We start from the raw sequence: 15,129 nt of genomic DNA, 5'->3' as shown, positions 1-15,129 counted from the left end.
AAGATGACCAGCCTAACTCGAAAGGGGGACTACTTCTACACTTAGATTATAAAATGAATTTGTCCCGGGACTTCCCTGATGGCACAGTGGTTGAGAATCCGCCTGCCAATGCAGGGGACACCGGTTCAAGCCCTGATCCGGGAAGATCCCACATGCCGTGGAGCAGCTAAGCCCGTGAGCCACAACTACTGAGCCTGCACTCTAGAGCCCGCAAGCCACAACTACTGAGCCTGTGCACCACAACTACTGAATCCTGCGTGCTCTAGGGCCTGTGCTCTGCAACGAGAGAAGCCACCGCAGTAAGAAGCCCACGCACTGCAACGAAGAGTGGCCCCCTCTCGCTCTAGCTAGAGAAAGCCCACACACAGCAACGAAGACCCAATGCAGACAAAAATAAATAAGTAAAGTAAATAAATTTATAAAAAAATAATAAAATAAAATAAATTTGTCCCTCTGAATGTGAATTTTTTCAAGCTTAGCTTCAACCTTATTTTAGATATTTTATGAGTTTTAGAGTCATATAATTACATAGTTTCTATTTGTTGAGACTATAAGTATTTTTAAAATTTTCCATCCTTACTTTGCAGAAAGGAATATTCAAGGTTGGACTCTTTATCATCTATAAAAGAGCAAAAAGTGATAGATAAACTCAGACTCCCAATCTTGGCTTTCCTTTTAAAACCACTAGTTCTAGGGACCTTGGTGTACCTGAGGGGGTGTTTGTGCGGGGGGAGGACAGGAGCAAGGAGCCAGTACTTAGTTTCCAGACATCACTGGTGACAGCAACTTTTGTAAAGCAGGTTGCTGAAAATCACTAGGAGTGGAGAAAAACAGTTAGGAATTAACGTTAAATTGTTTATTGATTTATCCATTCAGCAGACATTGAGTGGTTTCTGTGTTCCAGGCACTGTACTAAAATCATCCTTGTACGTACTTCCTGTGTCATACCACCTAAAAATATACTCCAGATATACATGTGTATTGCAAATCTACATGTAAAAATAAAATTGTAACAATGTTAGATGAAAAACTAGGAAAATGGTTAAACAACTCCTGAGTTATTAACCAGATTTAACTCTATAGCAATCTAAATTTTCTTCTGATGTCAGAAGAGCCCCTAGACAAAGTCAGAAGTCAAAAAGAGAAAATATGTATAATACACATGATAGACAAGGGTTAGTAAATCTAATACACAGCAATAACAAAAAAGTCTAAGAACCTTTAAGCAAAATGGGTAAAGGATTTGTTGGGAAAATTTACAGGAGAAATGTAAATGACCAGTAAACAAGTGAAAAACATTGCCCAGCTTCATTCATTGAGTCTAAATTGAGATACCATTTTCCAGCTATCAGATGGCCAACATTAAATTAAAGAGTGACAACAGCCAGTGTTATCCAGTGACTCAGGATGAACGGAAAGAGGCTCTCTCTCATACTGATGCAAACTCATGGGTCCAAATGTGAACTGCTGCAAAATTTTTAGAAAAACAATCTATTAAACTCTATTAAAATGTAAAATATTTATAACCTTTGACCCAACAGCTGAGTTTTAGTTATCTCCTAAGAACTATGAATCCCACTAGTAAAGGGTATATATACAAGGATATTTATTGTAGCACGATCAAGTAGCTAAGAACTACAAACAACCTGAATGTCTGTTGCTAGGGGAATGGTTAAATAGAAAATAAATCCATGCCGTGGAATATTATGTGGCTATTTAGAAAGCAGTTGGTAGAGTCCTGTGTATAATATGACTCCATTAGGGAAAACAAGACACAGGGTTAAAGAGTTATTTATATGCAAGTGTGTGTGTGTGTGTTTATGATCATAGAAAAAGCTGTTTAAGCCCATGTAACGGTTACTATTGGTTACCTTGAAAAGTGAGGGTGGAAATGCTTTTTCTTTTAAAAACTTCTGTATCATTTGACTAGTTACAACAAGGCTAAATGTAATGTAAAATGAAAAATCAGTTGAGAAGTTATAAAAGAGAGAATGAAAAGGGAAGGGTAAGTGGCCAAGAGACAGAAGAAGACCAGGAGAGTATAGTTTCTTAGAAGCAAGAAAGAGAATTTCCCGAGGAGAGAGATTTCCATGTCAAATACTGTTTAGAGATCAAGTAAGGTAAGGACCGAGAGGCATTTGCTGTGTTTAGTGGCTGCCTGTGGGAAGAAGTAAGGTCAGAAGGCTACTCTAGTGGGCTAAGGGGAGGCTAAGAGGAGGGGAGGGAGTGAGGCAGGGAGTGTGGACCACTCTTTCAGCAGTCTGTGCAGGGGAGGAGAGAGAGAACCCAGGGAACTAGGTAGAGACCAGCATGATTCGTTTCTTTCTTTTTAAAATTTTTATATTTTAAGATGGGAGAGACTTCCAGTCCTTGTCCCTATGTATACTTGCCACACTTGTGCATCCTATAGACACAATAGAAGGCAGAGCAAGGACACTGAAGATGCTAGAGGTGAGCAGGTGAGCATGATGTCCAGCTTCCTAGGATGCAGGAGAAACAGGGCTGAGGTTAGTTTTAGATCAAAGGAAGGACTTCATATCTGAGATTCTCACAGCTCACGGGCAGTGATTCTTAAAGTCTGGGTTGGGACCCTCCTAGGATGGCTGCTGAGCCCTCCTGAGGACCTGTGAACTGATTCGGAAATGTGGGTCAGTTCTTACCGGTCCTTCGGAGTGAAAGATGCACAATGCTATCAAGTTTTTTAAAAAACCTGCATTTGACTTGGAGCCACTATCAACCAGAAATAAATTATTAAGGGTTTTTAGAATTTGCTCTTCACAAATTGAAATCAACATGCAATGAGAATTTATTCTAATTTGGTATTTTCTTCTGGCAGCCTGGCAAATACTCAGGGCTTGGCAGCAATCATAAAGCACATGCACATAGTTGTAAATCCCACAATTTTAATTCAGGACAATTCAGTGTATCATCCGTGTTGGTTTGGGTTGGTTATGACACTCGATTGTTGCTATTCTTGCTTTTTAATTATAAATTACAGTAAGTTTAGCTTTATCATTACCAGTCTAGTTTATTGTGGGTTGTTTGGTTAACCTCTCAATGTTTCTTGATACATATCTGGATCAACAATGTTTTTGTCATAATATTCTTATAACTAGTCTTTTAAGATACGTATGTCTTGTGGTTCACATATGAATCATCCATAATCATTTTGCTAAAGCAGATATATACATCAACACCCTGCCATTTGCATGTACAGTGGAATACTTCACAGTGATATGCTTCTTGGTAATGTTTGCCATTTAAATAACTTATATTATCAAGGTAGATATAATAAAATTACTGGGTATTTTAAGATTTTGTTGTTGTCTAGTGATATAAATCCTGTTTATAATGCATCTTCATCCCAGAAAAAGTAAATTTTAAGCCATTTGTATGTATTATGTAAATTATAAGCCATTATATATCTTGCTAGCAGCATGATTACTGTAATTTGTTAACTATGTTTTTGTCTAATTCTTTGTTATCACCAGATTCACTTTTCCCCTCTTGGAATGTGGGAACAAGTGAAATTGGTGGCAGGCTTTTTCTCACTGTGGTAGGCTTTGGTCAGAAAGTTTGAAAGCTATCACTCTAAAAGAGTGACTAGGTAGGTGGCAAAGGATGTGTGGCGTCTTGAATCCAGGTAACTCACACCTCTGGTCTCATTGCTAGTGGGCTGTAAGCTGGTCACCAGAAAGATGTCATGAGAGAAGGAACTGATGGCATTGTGTTTTTCACTAACTGTTTAAGGATGTGAATGAAGACCCTGGAGAAGATGTGGCCCTCCTTTCTGTCAGTTTTGAGGACACTGAAGCCACTCAGGTGTATCCTAAGCTGTACTTGTCACCCCGAATTGAACAGTAAGTATCCGTGTCATTTATGTTATGTAGCCTGATGCTTCTCCTTGTTAATCAAACATGCTTGCTACTTCTTTTGCCACTCTTAAACTCTTAAAATGACTTCTCTTTATTGACTTTTGTTTTCTTAAAAATGAATTCTATTCAGAGTTTAGATTTCAGAGTAAATGCAGTTGGTATTTGCAACTGTGATCTTTGGATGAGACTTAGTTGTGCAGTTTGTGATGTGAATACTGTGCCTGGTAGACTGGATTCACAATTGTGACTCCTTCCAAATGCCCCTGAGTATGTATGGTTACCCGAAAGAGGACTGCTGAACAACATCCTATGCAATTTCTTGTGTATTTGTAATACTTACAGTTGTTTGCAAAAATGTAACCAGTATCCTGACAGTATTAACTTATCCAGATTAGTGAAGGGAATAGAATAAGCAGATAGCTTAAAACGATGACATGTTCGAATTATTTTTCTGTGTTGAAATAGTTCTATATAACTTTACACAACATTCAGGCTACATGGTACAAGTAGTTTATTTTATTTTATTTTTTTAACATCTTTATTGGAGTATAATTGCTTTAGAATTATGTTGTGTTAGTTTCTGCTGTATAACAAAGTGAATCAGCTATATGTATACATATATCCCCATATCCCCTCCCTCTTGCGTCTCCCTCCCACCCTCCCTATCCCACCCCTCTAGGTGGTCACAAAGCACCGAGCTGATCTCCCTGTGCTATTTGGCTGCTTCCCACTAGCTATCTGTTTTACATTTGATAGTGTATATATGTCAATGCCACTCTCTCACTTCGTCCCAGCTTACCCTTCCCCCTCCCCGTGTCCTCAAGTCCACTGTCTCCATCTGCATCTTTGTTCCTGTCCTGCTCCTAGGTTCTTCAGAACCTTTTTTTTGATTGCATATATATGTGTTAGCATACAGTATTTGTTTTTCCCTTTCTGACTTATTTCACTTAGTATGACAGACTCTAGGTCCATCCACCTCACTACAAATAACTCAATTTCGTTTCTTTTTATGGCTGAGTAATATTCCATTGTATATATGAGCCACATCTTCTTTATCCATTCATCTGTCAGTGGACACTTAGGTTGCTTCCATGTCCTGGCTACTGTAAATAGAGCTGCAATGAACATTGTGGTACATGACTCTTTTTGAATTATGGTTTTCTCAGGGTATATGCCCAGTAGTGGGATTGCTGGGTCGTATGGTAGTTCTATTTTTAGTTCCTTAAGGAACCTCCATACTGTTCTCCATAGTGGCTGTACCAATTTACATTCCCACCAACAGTGCAAGAGGGGTCCCTCTTCTCCGCACCCTCTCCAGCATTTATTGTTTGTAGATTTTTTGATGCTGGCCATTCTGGCTGGTGTGAGGTGATACCTCATTGTAGTTTGATTTGCATTTCTCTAATGATTAGTGATGTTGAGCATCCTTTCATGTGTTTGTTGGCAATCTGTATATCATTTTTGGAGAAATGTCTATTTAGGTCTTCTGCCCATTTTTGGATTGGGTTGTTTGTTTTTTTGATATTGAGCTGCATGAGCTGCTTGTATATTTTGGAGATTAATCCTTTGTCAGTTGCTTCATTTGCAAATATTTTCTCCCATTCTGAGGGTTTTGTTTTCGTCTTGTTTATGGCTTCTTTTGCTGTGCAAAACCTTTTAAGTTTCATTAGGTCCCATTTGTTTTTATTTCCATTTCTCTAGGAGGTGGGTCAAAAAGGATCGTGCAGTGATTTATGTCATAGAGTGTTCTGCCTATGTTTTCCTCTAAGAGTTTTATAGTGTCTGGCCTTACGTTTAGGTCTTTAATGCATTTTGAGTTTTTTTTTGTGTATGGTGTTAGGGAGTGTTCTAATTTCATTCTTTTACATGTAGCTGTCCAGTTTTCCCAGCACCACTTATTGAAGAGGCTGTCTGTTCTCCATTGTATATTCTTACCTCCTTTATCAAAGATAAGGTGACCATATGTGTGTGGGTTTAACTCTGGACTTTCTATCCTGTTCCATAGATCTGTGTTTCTGTTTTTGTGCCAGTACCATACGGTCTTGAGCACTGTAGCTTTGTAGTATAGTCTGAAGTCAGGGAGCCTGATTGCTCCAGCTCCGTTTTTCTTTCTCAAGATTGCTTTGGCTATTTGGGGTCTTTTGTGTTTCCATACAAATCTTGCAATTTTTTGTTCTACTTCTGTGAAAAATGCCATTGACAGTTTGATAGAGATTGCATTGAATCAGTAGATTGCTTTGAGCAGTGTAGTCATTCTCACAGTGTTGATTCCTCCAATCCAAGAACATGGTATATCTTGCCATCTGTTTGTATTATGTTTCATTTCTTTCATCAGTGTCTTATAGTTTTCTGCATACAGGTCTTTTGTCTCCTTAGGTAAGTTTATTCCTAGGTATTTTATTCTTTTTGTTGCAGTGGTAAGTGGGAGTGTTTCCTTAATTTGTCTTTCAGATTTTTCATCATTAGTGTATAGGAATGCAAGAGATTTCTGTGCATTAATTTTCTATCCTGCTACTTTACCAAAAGCATTGATTAGCTCTAGTAGTTTTCTGGTAGCATCTTTAGGATTCTCTATGTATAGTATCATGTCATCTGCAAACAGTGACAGTTTTACTTCTTTTCTGATTTGGATCCCTTTTATTTCTTTTTCTTCTCTGATTGCTGTGGCTAAAACTTCCAAAACTATGTTGAATAAGAGCGGTGAGAGTGGGCAACCTTGTCTTCTTCCTGATCTTAGTGGAAATTGTTTCAGTTTTTCACCATTGAGAATGACGTTGCCTGTGGGTTTGTCATATATAGCCTTAATTATGTTGAGGTAAGTTCCCTCTATGCCTACTTTCAGGAGGGTGTTTATCATAAATGGGTGTTGAATTATCTTATGGTTTTTATCCTTCAATTTGTTAATATGGTGTATCACATTGATTGATTTGCCTATATTGAAGAATCATTGCATTCCTGGGATAAACCCCACTTGATCATGGTGTATGACCCTTTTAATGTGCTGTTGGATTCCATTTGCTAGTATATTGTTGAGGATTTTTGCATCTATGTTCATCAGTGATATTGGCCTGCAGTTTTCTTTTTTTGTGACATTTTGTCTGGTTTTGGTATCAGGGTGATGGTGGCCTCGTAGAATGAGTTTGGGAGTGTTCCTCCATCTGCTATATTTTGGAAGAGTTTGAGAAGGATAGGTGTTAGTTCTCTAGATGTTTGATAGAATTCGCCCGTGAAGCCATCTGGTCCTGGGCTTTTGTTGGTTGGAAGATTTTTAATCACAGTGTCAATTTCAATGCTTGTGATTGGTCAGTTCATATTTTCTGTTTCTTCCTGGTTCAGTCTTGGAAGGTAGTGCTTTTCTAAGAATTTGTCCATTTCTTCCAGGTTGTCCATTTTATTGGTGTATAGCTGCTTGTAGTAATCTCTCACGATCCTTTGTATTTCTGCAGTGTCGGTTGTTACTTCTCCTTTTTCACTTCTCATTCTGTTGATTTGAGTCTTCTCCCTTTTTTTCTTGATGAGTCTGGCTAATGTTTTATCAATTTTGTTTATCTTCTCAAAGAAGCAGCGTTCAGTTTTACTGATCTTTGCTATCGTTTCCTTCATTTCTTTTTCATTTATTTCTGATCTGTTCTTTATGATTTCTTTCCTTCTGCTAACTTTGGGGTTTTTTTGTTCTTCTTCCTCTAATTGCTTTAGGTGTAGGGTTGGGTTGTTGGAGATTTTTCTTGTGTCTTGAGGTAGGATTGTATTGCTATACACTTTCCTCTTAGAACTGCTTTCGCTGCATCCCATAGGTTTTGGGTCATCATGTTTTCATTGTCATTTGTTTCTAGGTATTTTTTGATTTGCTCTTTGATTTCTTCAGTGATCTCTTGGTTATTTAATAGTGTATTGTTTAGCCTCCATGTGTTTGTATTTTTTACAGTTTTTTTCCTGTAATTGATATTTAGTCTCATAGTGTTGTGGTAAGAAAAGATACTTGATACGATTTCAATTTTTTAAAATTTACCAAGGCTTTATTTGTGACCGAATATATGGTCTATTCTGGCAAATGTTCCATGAGCACTTGAGAAGAAAGTGTATTCTGTTTTTTTTGGATGGAATGTCCTATCAATATCAATTAAGTCCATCTTGTTTAACGTATCATTTAAAGCTTGTGTTTCCTTATTTTCATTTCGGATGATCAGTCCATTGGTGAAAGTGGGGTGTTAAAATCCCCTACTATTATTGTGTTACTGTTGATTTCCCCTTTTATGGCTGTTATCATTTGCCTTATGTATTGAGGTGCCCTATGTTGGGTGCATAAATATTTACTATTTTTATATCTTCTTCTTGGATTGATCCCTTGATCATTATGTAGTGTCCTTCTTTGTCTCTTGTAATAGTCTTTATTTTAAAGTCTATTTTGTCTGATATGAGAATTGCTACTCCAGCTTTCTTTTGATATCCATTTACATGGAATGTCTTTTTCCATCGCCTCACTTTCAGTAGTATGTGTCCCTAGGTCTGAAGTGGGTCTCCTGTGGACAGCATATATACAGGTCTTGTTTTTGTATCCATTAAGCCAGTTTGTGTCTTTTGGTGGGAGCATTTAATCCATTTACATTTAAGGTAATTATCGATATGTATATTCCTATTACCATTTTCTTAATTGTTTTGAGTTTGTTATTGTAAGTCTTTTCCTTCTACTGTGTTTCCTGCCTAGAGAAGTTCCTTTAGCATTTGTTGTAAAGCTGGTCTGGTGGTGCTGAATTCTCTTCACTTTTGCTTGTCTGTAAAGGTTTTAATTTCTCTGTCTAATCTGAATGAGATCCTTGCTGGGTAGAGTCATCTTGGTTGTAGGTTTTTCCCTTTCATCACTTTCAATAGGTCCTGCTACTCCCTTCTGGCTTGCAGAGTTCCTGCTGAAAGATCAGCTGTTAACCTTATGGGGATTCCCTTGTATGTTAATTGTTGTTTTTCCCTTGCTGCTTTTAATATTTTTTCTTTGCATTTAATTTTTGATAGCTTGATTAATATGTGTCTTGGCGTGTTTCTCCTTGGATTTATCCTGTATGGGACTCTCTGCGCTTCCATACTTGATTGACTGTTTCCTTTCCCATATTAGGGAAGTCTTCAACTATAATCTCTTCAAATACTTTCTCAGTCCCTCTCTTTTTCTCTTCCTCTTCTGGAACCCCTATAATTCGACTCTTGGTGCGTTTAACGTTGTCCCAGAGGTCTCTGGGACTGTCCTCAATTGTTTTCATTCTATTTTCTTTATTCTGCTATGTGGTAGTTATTTCTACTATTTTATCTTCCTGGTCACTTATCCGTTCTTTGCCTCAGTTATTCTGCTATTGATTCCTTCTAGAGAATTTTTAATTTCATTTGTTTTGTTGTTCATCATTGTTTGTTTGCTCTTTAGTTCTTCTAGGTCCTTTTTAAATGTTTCTTGTAATTTCTCCATTCTATTTCCAAGCTTCTCGATCATCTTTACTCTCATTACTCTGAATATTTTTTCAGGTAGGCTGCCTATTTCCTCTTCATTTGTTTGGTCTGGTGGGTGTTTACTTTGCTTCTTCATCTGCTGTGTGTTTCTCTGTCTTCTCATTTTGCTTAACTTACTGTGTTTAGGGTCTTCTTTTCACAGGCTGCAGGTTCGTAGTTCCTGTTGTTTTGGTGTCTGCCCCCAGTGGGTGAGGTTGTGTCAGTGGGTTGTGTAGGCTTTCTGGTGGAGGGGACTGGTTCCTGTGTTCTGGTGGATGAGGCTGGATCTTGTCTTTCTGGTGGGCAGGACTGCGTCTGGTAGTGTGTTTTGGGGTGTCTGTGAACTTAGTATCATTTTAGGCAGCCTCTCTGCTAATGGTGGGGTTGTATTCCTGTCTTGCTAGCTGTTTGACATGGGGTGACCAGCACTGGAGCTTGTTGGTCGTTGAGTGGCTCTGGTTCTTAGTGTTGAGACGGAGGTCTCTGTGGGAGTTCTCGCTGCTTTATATTACATGGGGCTGAGAGGTCTCTGGTGGCCCAATGTCCTGAACTCGGCTCTCCCACCTCAGAGTCTCAGGCCTGACACCCGGCCGGAGTGCCAAGACCCTGTCCGTCACGTGGCTGAGAAGAAAAGGGAGGAAAAAAAGAAAGAAAGAAAAATAAATAAATAAAATAAAAAAAATTAAAATAAAAAATAAAGAAATATTATTACAAAATTTTTTTAATTAAAAAAATTTTTTTAAGTAAGAAAAAAAAGGAAGAGAGCAACCAAACCAATAAACAAATCCACCAATGATAACAAGTGCTAAGAACTATACTGAGATAAACGTAAGAATCAGAAACTAGTCAGTTGCACACAGCAAACCCCAAGTCTACAGTTTCTCCCAAAGTTCACCGCCTCAGTTTTGGGATGATTTGTTATCTATTCAGGTATTCTACAGTTGCAGGGTACACCCAGCTGATTGTGGAGACTTAATCCCTTGTTTCTGAGGCTGCTGGGAGAAATTTCCCTTTCTCTTCTTTGTTCGCACAGCTCCTGGGGTTCAGCCTTGGATATGGCCCTGCCTCTGCATGTAGATCAACCTCTGACATCTGTTCTTCGCCCAGACAGGAGGGGGTTATGGGGCGGCTGAATAGGGGGCTCTGGCTCACTCAGGCCAGAGAGAGGGAGGGGTACGGAATGCGGGGTGAGCCTGTGGCCGCAGAGGCCAGTGTGACGTTGCACCAGCCTGAGGCACACCGTGTGTTCTCCCGGGGAAGTTGTCCCTGGATCACGGGACCCTGGCAGTGGCGGGCTGCACAGGCTCCTGGGAGGGGAAGTGTGGATAGTGACCTGTGCTTGCACACAGGATTCTTGGTGGCTGCAGCAGCAGCCTTAGTGTTTCATGCCCGTCTCTGGTGTCTACACTGATAGACACGGCTCACGCCCATCGCTGCAGCTCGTTTAGGCAGTGCTCGGAATCCCCTCTCCTCACGCACCCTGAAACAATTGTCTCTTGCCTCTTAGGTAGTTCCAAACTTTTTCCCAGACTCCCTCCCGCTAGCTGTGGCACACCAGCCCCCTTCAGGCTGTGTTCACACAGCCAACCCCAGTTCTCTCCCTAGGATCTGACCTCTGAAGCCCGAGCCTCAGCTCGCAGCCCCGCCCGCCCCGGCGGGTGAGCAGAGAAGCCTCTCGGGCTGGTGAGTGCTGGTCGGCACCGATCCTCTGTGCGGGAATCTCTCTGCTTTGCCCTCCGCACGCCTGTTGCTGCACTTTCCTCTGTGGCTCCGAAGCTCCCCCCTCTGCCACCCGCAGTCTCCACCCGCGAAGGACCTTCCTAGTGTGTGGAAACCTTTCCTCCTTCACAGCTCCCTCCCAGAGGGGCAGGTCCCGTCCCTATGCTTTTGTCTCTAATTTTTCTGTTTTCTTTTACCCTCCCCAGGTACGTGGGGAGTTTCTTGCCTTTGGGAGGTGTGAGGTCTTCTGCCAGCGTTCAGTAGGTGTTCTGTAGGAGCTGTTCCACATGTAGATGTATTTTTGATCTATTTGTGGGGAGGAAGGTGATCTCCATGTCTTAGTCCTCTGCCATCTTGAAGGCCCTGTGGTACAAGTAGTTTAATATCACGTTTGTGTTTTAACTCAATAACTTTATTCATCAGTAATGAATCTTATAAGGACTAGCTTCGCAACGTGCTTATTGTTGGCTAAAATGCTTTACTAGCTTATTCTACTTCAAAGGAAGTTGAGGTTCATCGAAAATGGATTGTAAGCAGATTTGGTTGGGAACTTTTGACAGGACAGATTTTTCATCAGCAGAGAGAGTTTTTACAGACCAATTGAAATGTATTATTAAAATTCTCTGTAAGTCATTTAGTCAGGGTTGGCTGATTTCTGTCTGAGATGTGGTCACCATCCACATTCATGTACTAAGCTATTTTCACCCCCTCTGTCCTTAGTTGCGCTAATTTATGAATCATGGACATACCGTCTTACACGCTGATAAAAGACATGGCTGTTTATCCTCAAATATGGGAGATTATGAGCATTAATAACCCACAGGCATTCTCTCCTCTATTTATATACATGACAGCACCTAGAACAGGATCTTACAGTAACGGGCACTCAATGAATGTTTTCATTTATAACTGAAAATACTGACCCATAGCAGTAAGAGGCCAAAGGGTGTTGAAGGCAGTACAGTGAAGTGGTAACAGGCAAGGGTTCCAGGGTTAAGCATATCTGGTTTAAACCTGGGTTCTGTCACTTAGCAGCTGGCAAAATAGGTAACATCTTTGAACTTGTTTCCTCATCCGTAAAATAGGGGTAATAATACCTATTTCATAGTGTTGTTTTGAGCATTCTATTAAATACTGTTCATAAAGCATTAACTGCAGTGCCTGGCACTACAGCAAGGAGTAGCTATTAATGTTATTATCACTGATATAGTTTACAGGAGAAGAGTGAGGGACTGAGTGAGTGGGTTAGTGGTTAGTAGGACAAGTCGGGACAGAAAAGGAGAGGATGAGTGAACAAGTGAGTGAATACTAGTTCCGGAGTAGCCACTCAGGACATACATAATGAGCGAAATTAAGAAGGTATTTTGGTGATGACAAAAAAGAGTTATCAATAAAACATCACAAGATGTGGGTAATAAGAACGTATCGGTTAAGCTGCAGCCGAGAACTTGCCAGCTGAGGAAAGCAGTGTTGCCAGCGTCCACGCTACTGTTCTTTGAAGTGATCGCACCTACTTTGCACGTGAACTTGCTAATAAAATATTTCTCACTCTAAAAGTCAAAGATATGAGGGGGAAAATGGTTGGTGAGGGGAATATTTTAAAAGCGATTTCCTATTTCTAAAATCTGACTTTCTACATTTACCCCCCTCTTTTTATGTTAAGAACTGGCCACAGCTTACTTTTCCAGATCAGTTTCCAGTCATTTCCCCTTCTGTAGCCTGTGCTTCACTTGACGTTTTCTTAATTCGCATGTACTCTCTTGCCTCCATGCCTTTGCTAAAGCTGTTACCTCCATGTAAAATCCCTTCTCTAATGCCCTCTTTGCATTGAAATATTATACATTTTCTAAGACCTTAATCAAATGCCGTCTACCACCCATTTTCCCTGAGCACAATTAGTCTAGCCTTCCCCTGAGTTCTTATAACACTGAATGTATATCACTCTTATACTCTGCCCACCATAGATTTAGTTAGTGGTGTGCGTTTTTGTTTTTTTTTTCATCTTTTAACTATGAAGCAACTCAAGGGCAAGGAACACGTCTTTTCATTCCTTTAATGCTTTTACGAATGCAGTACATAGTAACTAATAGCAAATAATAGTCAATAATTGTCAGTGTTCTAGGTCAGTAAGTAATTCTCACAAGAAAATGTGAAGATGCTGCACTGAGAAGTTGTACAGTTTTCCTGGTTGATACAAGTTCACTTAGTAGAGCTGCACTTGTAATACCAAAGAAAAACGAACAAAAGTTATGCCCTTCAGTAGAAGTTGTAAAAATGAGGTTTTAGAGAAAGATGAAAATGGAAAGTGGCCAAATTGTGGTATGACCTTCTAAGGGCTTACCTAGTTGCTAAAGTTATTAATATCTTTGGTTAACTCTTGCAGAGTTCAGAGCATAGAAAAGAAGTAATGTCATTTCATTAAGGCCAAGGTCATAGGATAGACTCTAGGAACTGAGTGAAGAGAGGTTGGTACTATCTTTGATATTGCGTTAAGCTCTCATTTGTTTTCTGTGTTTCATGCTATCCTGTCAACTTTTAACTATCGAGGCATTGATTATAGAGTCAGACTTGGAGAGTTCTTTCAGGAGTCATGGGAAAAGCATCCCATGTGGGCCCGCCCGAAGCTGATGCCAGAAGCTTGCCCTAGCCGAGGCTTATACTCTCTTTGGCTTCTGCTGTGGCTCTTTCTAGGAAGTTCCAAGTCCCATGCAGTGTATTTGACAGGCAGAGGCCCAGGAGACCAATAGCCTGATCCACATTAGGTAAAAATTGTCAAGAAAAGACTCTCCATGAGCGTGGAAGGATATCTTGAGCTCGGGAGATACCCCACGTCAGTCTGGCTGGTATATCTCTGCCCCGGCTTGTCTGTGCAGCAGGCAAGTGCTCACGTTAACTAGTCTCAGACATAGGAGAAGGCTACTTTGGGGTCTTGTCATCAGATGTGAGGAAGGGGATCATTTACTGTACCCTAAAGATTTCTAGGGACATGGATACCAACTGCCCCCAAATTAGAGACTGCCACAAAAGGGAACATCTGTCAGAGACATTGGGTAGAAAACTCCCAAGTGTATTATAATTTATGGAGCTCTGCGATGCAATCTCACTTCAGAAGTCTGTCCTGGAATTTTTGTCTGGCGTTTCTGGCAGCGCTGGAAAGCATGACTGACTGGTCGCCTTTATAGCGTTTAGATGCGTGTTGTTTCCTGGTCTCCCACTGTGTGCGTACATGGCTTGCAAAGTAAACGCTGCTGAGAACTTTGTGTTCTTCTCCAACAAGGGACATTTGTGAAATGCACATATTTCAGGGTCCATACATTTGTTTTCCAAGGAACCAAAACCAGTCAGTTGAATTAGACTCAAAGGACTGTTCATTAAATTAAAAAAAGTTAGTGGTAAAGTATGCAAAAAAAGCTAGTGGTAAGTTATGAAAATTAAATTTTGGTTGAATAATAGGAGTGGGGGGGGAACTAGATTCCAAACCAGTTGGCTTTTTTTCCTGGCATAAAAGCTGGAATCGTAGGATAACGTCATCAGAGCTGGCACTAAACCTGCTCTACCTTCCCCTCCTCCCCAGACTGCTGGCAGTTCTGGTGGTGACACTGGAGGTTAAATGGGCAGCAGAATATGCACAGTTCTCTTCCCCAAAAGGTGTGGGCCCTTTCCTTGGCTTGAGCTGGTTTGTGGGAGTAGTTTGAAGAAAACCAACTCGTCACTCCCTGTGCTGTTCCCACTCTGTGCATAAAAAGAGGACTTCAGCCCCTGAGGCGCACCAGGTGGCATCTTTCACAAGTACAGAATTTGTTTTTAGAACTTTGTGTTGTTGAGTTCCAGCCCCGCCTTGGAAATAAATACTCAAAGCTTACCAGCCCACAGACACCATTAGTGAGGCCTGTGCGCCTGCAAATATCCATGCATTCATTCTTTCAGGCAAAAAAATGCAGTGAAAAGTGACCAAGTGTAAGGCCCTTTGCTAGATGCTTCAAAATGAGATATGGCTTATGCCCTTAGTTTGCTTACAATCAGTAAGGGAGGTAAGAACAAATATGACACGTTCCAACTTGTATAT

The 15,129-nt window shown here is 40.3% G+C and overlaps 1 protein-coding gene across 3 annotated transcripts in view; it reads left to right on the top strand.

Moving 5' to 3' along the window:
- The window catches only part of BABAM2 (BRISC and BRCA1 A complex member 2), a 434,423-nt gene that overhangs the window by 226,184 nt on the left and 193,110 nt on the right, over positions 1-15,129 (top strand). For all 3 annotated transcript variants that reach the window (XM_030858076.3, XM_030858078.2, XM_030858079.3), the window contains exon 7: positions 3,751-3,860. In XM_030858076.3, the coding sequence (XP_030713936.1) occupies positions 3,751-3,860 (110 nt within the window). The remainder of the gene's footprint in view (positions 1-3,750; positions 3,861-15,129) is intronic.

This window comes from Globicephala melas, chromosome 12, assembly GCF_963455315.2.
Source record: "Globicephala melas chromosome 12, mGloMel1.2, whole genome shotgun sequence".
In the NCBI taxonomy this organism is placed as follows: domain Eukaryota; kingdom Metazoa; phylum Chordata; class Mammalia; order Artiodactyla; family Delphinidae; genus Globicephala; species Globicephala melas.
The sequence above is the reverse complement of the archived record's forward strand: the minus strand, read 5'-3'. Positions and strand labels throughout refer to the sequence as shown.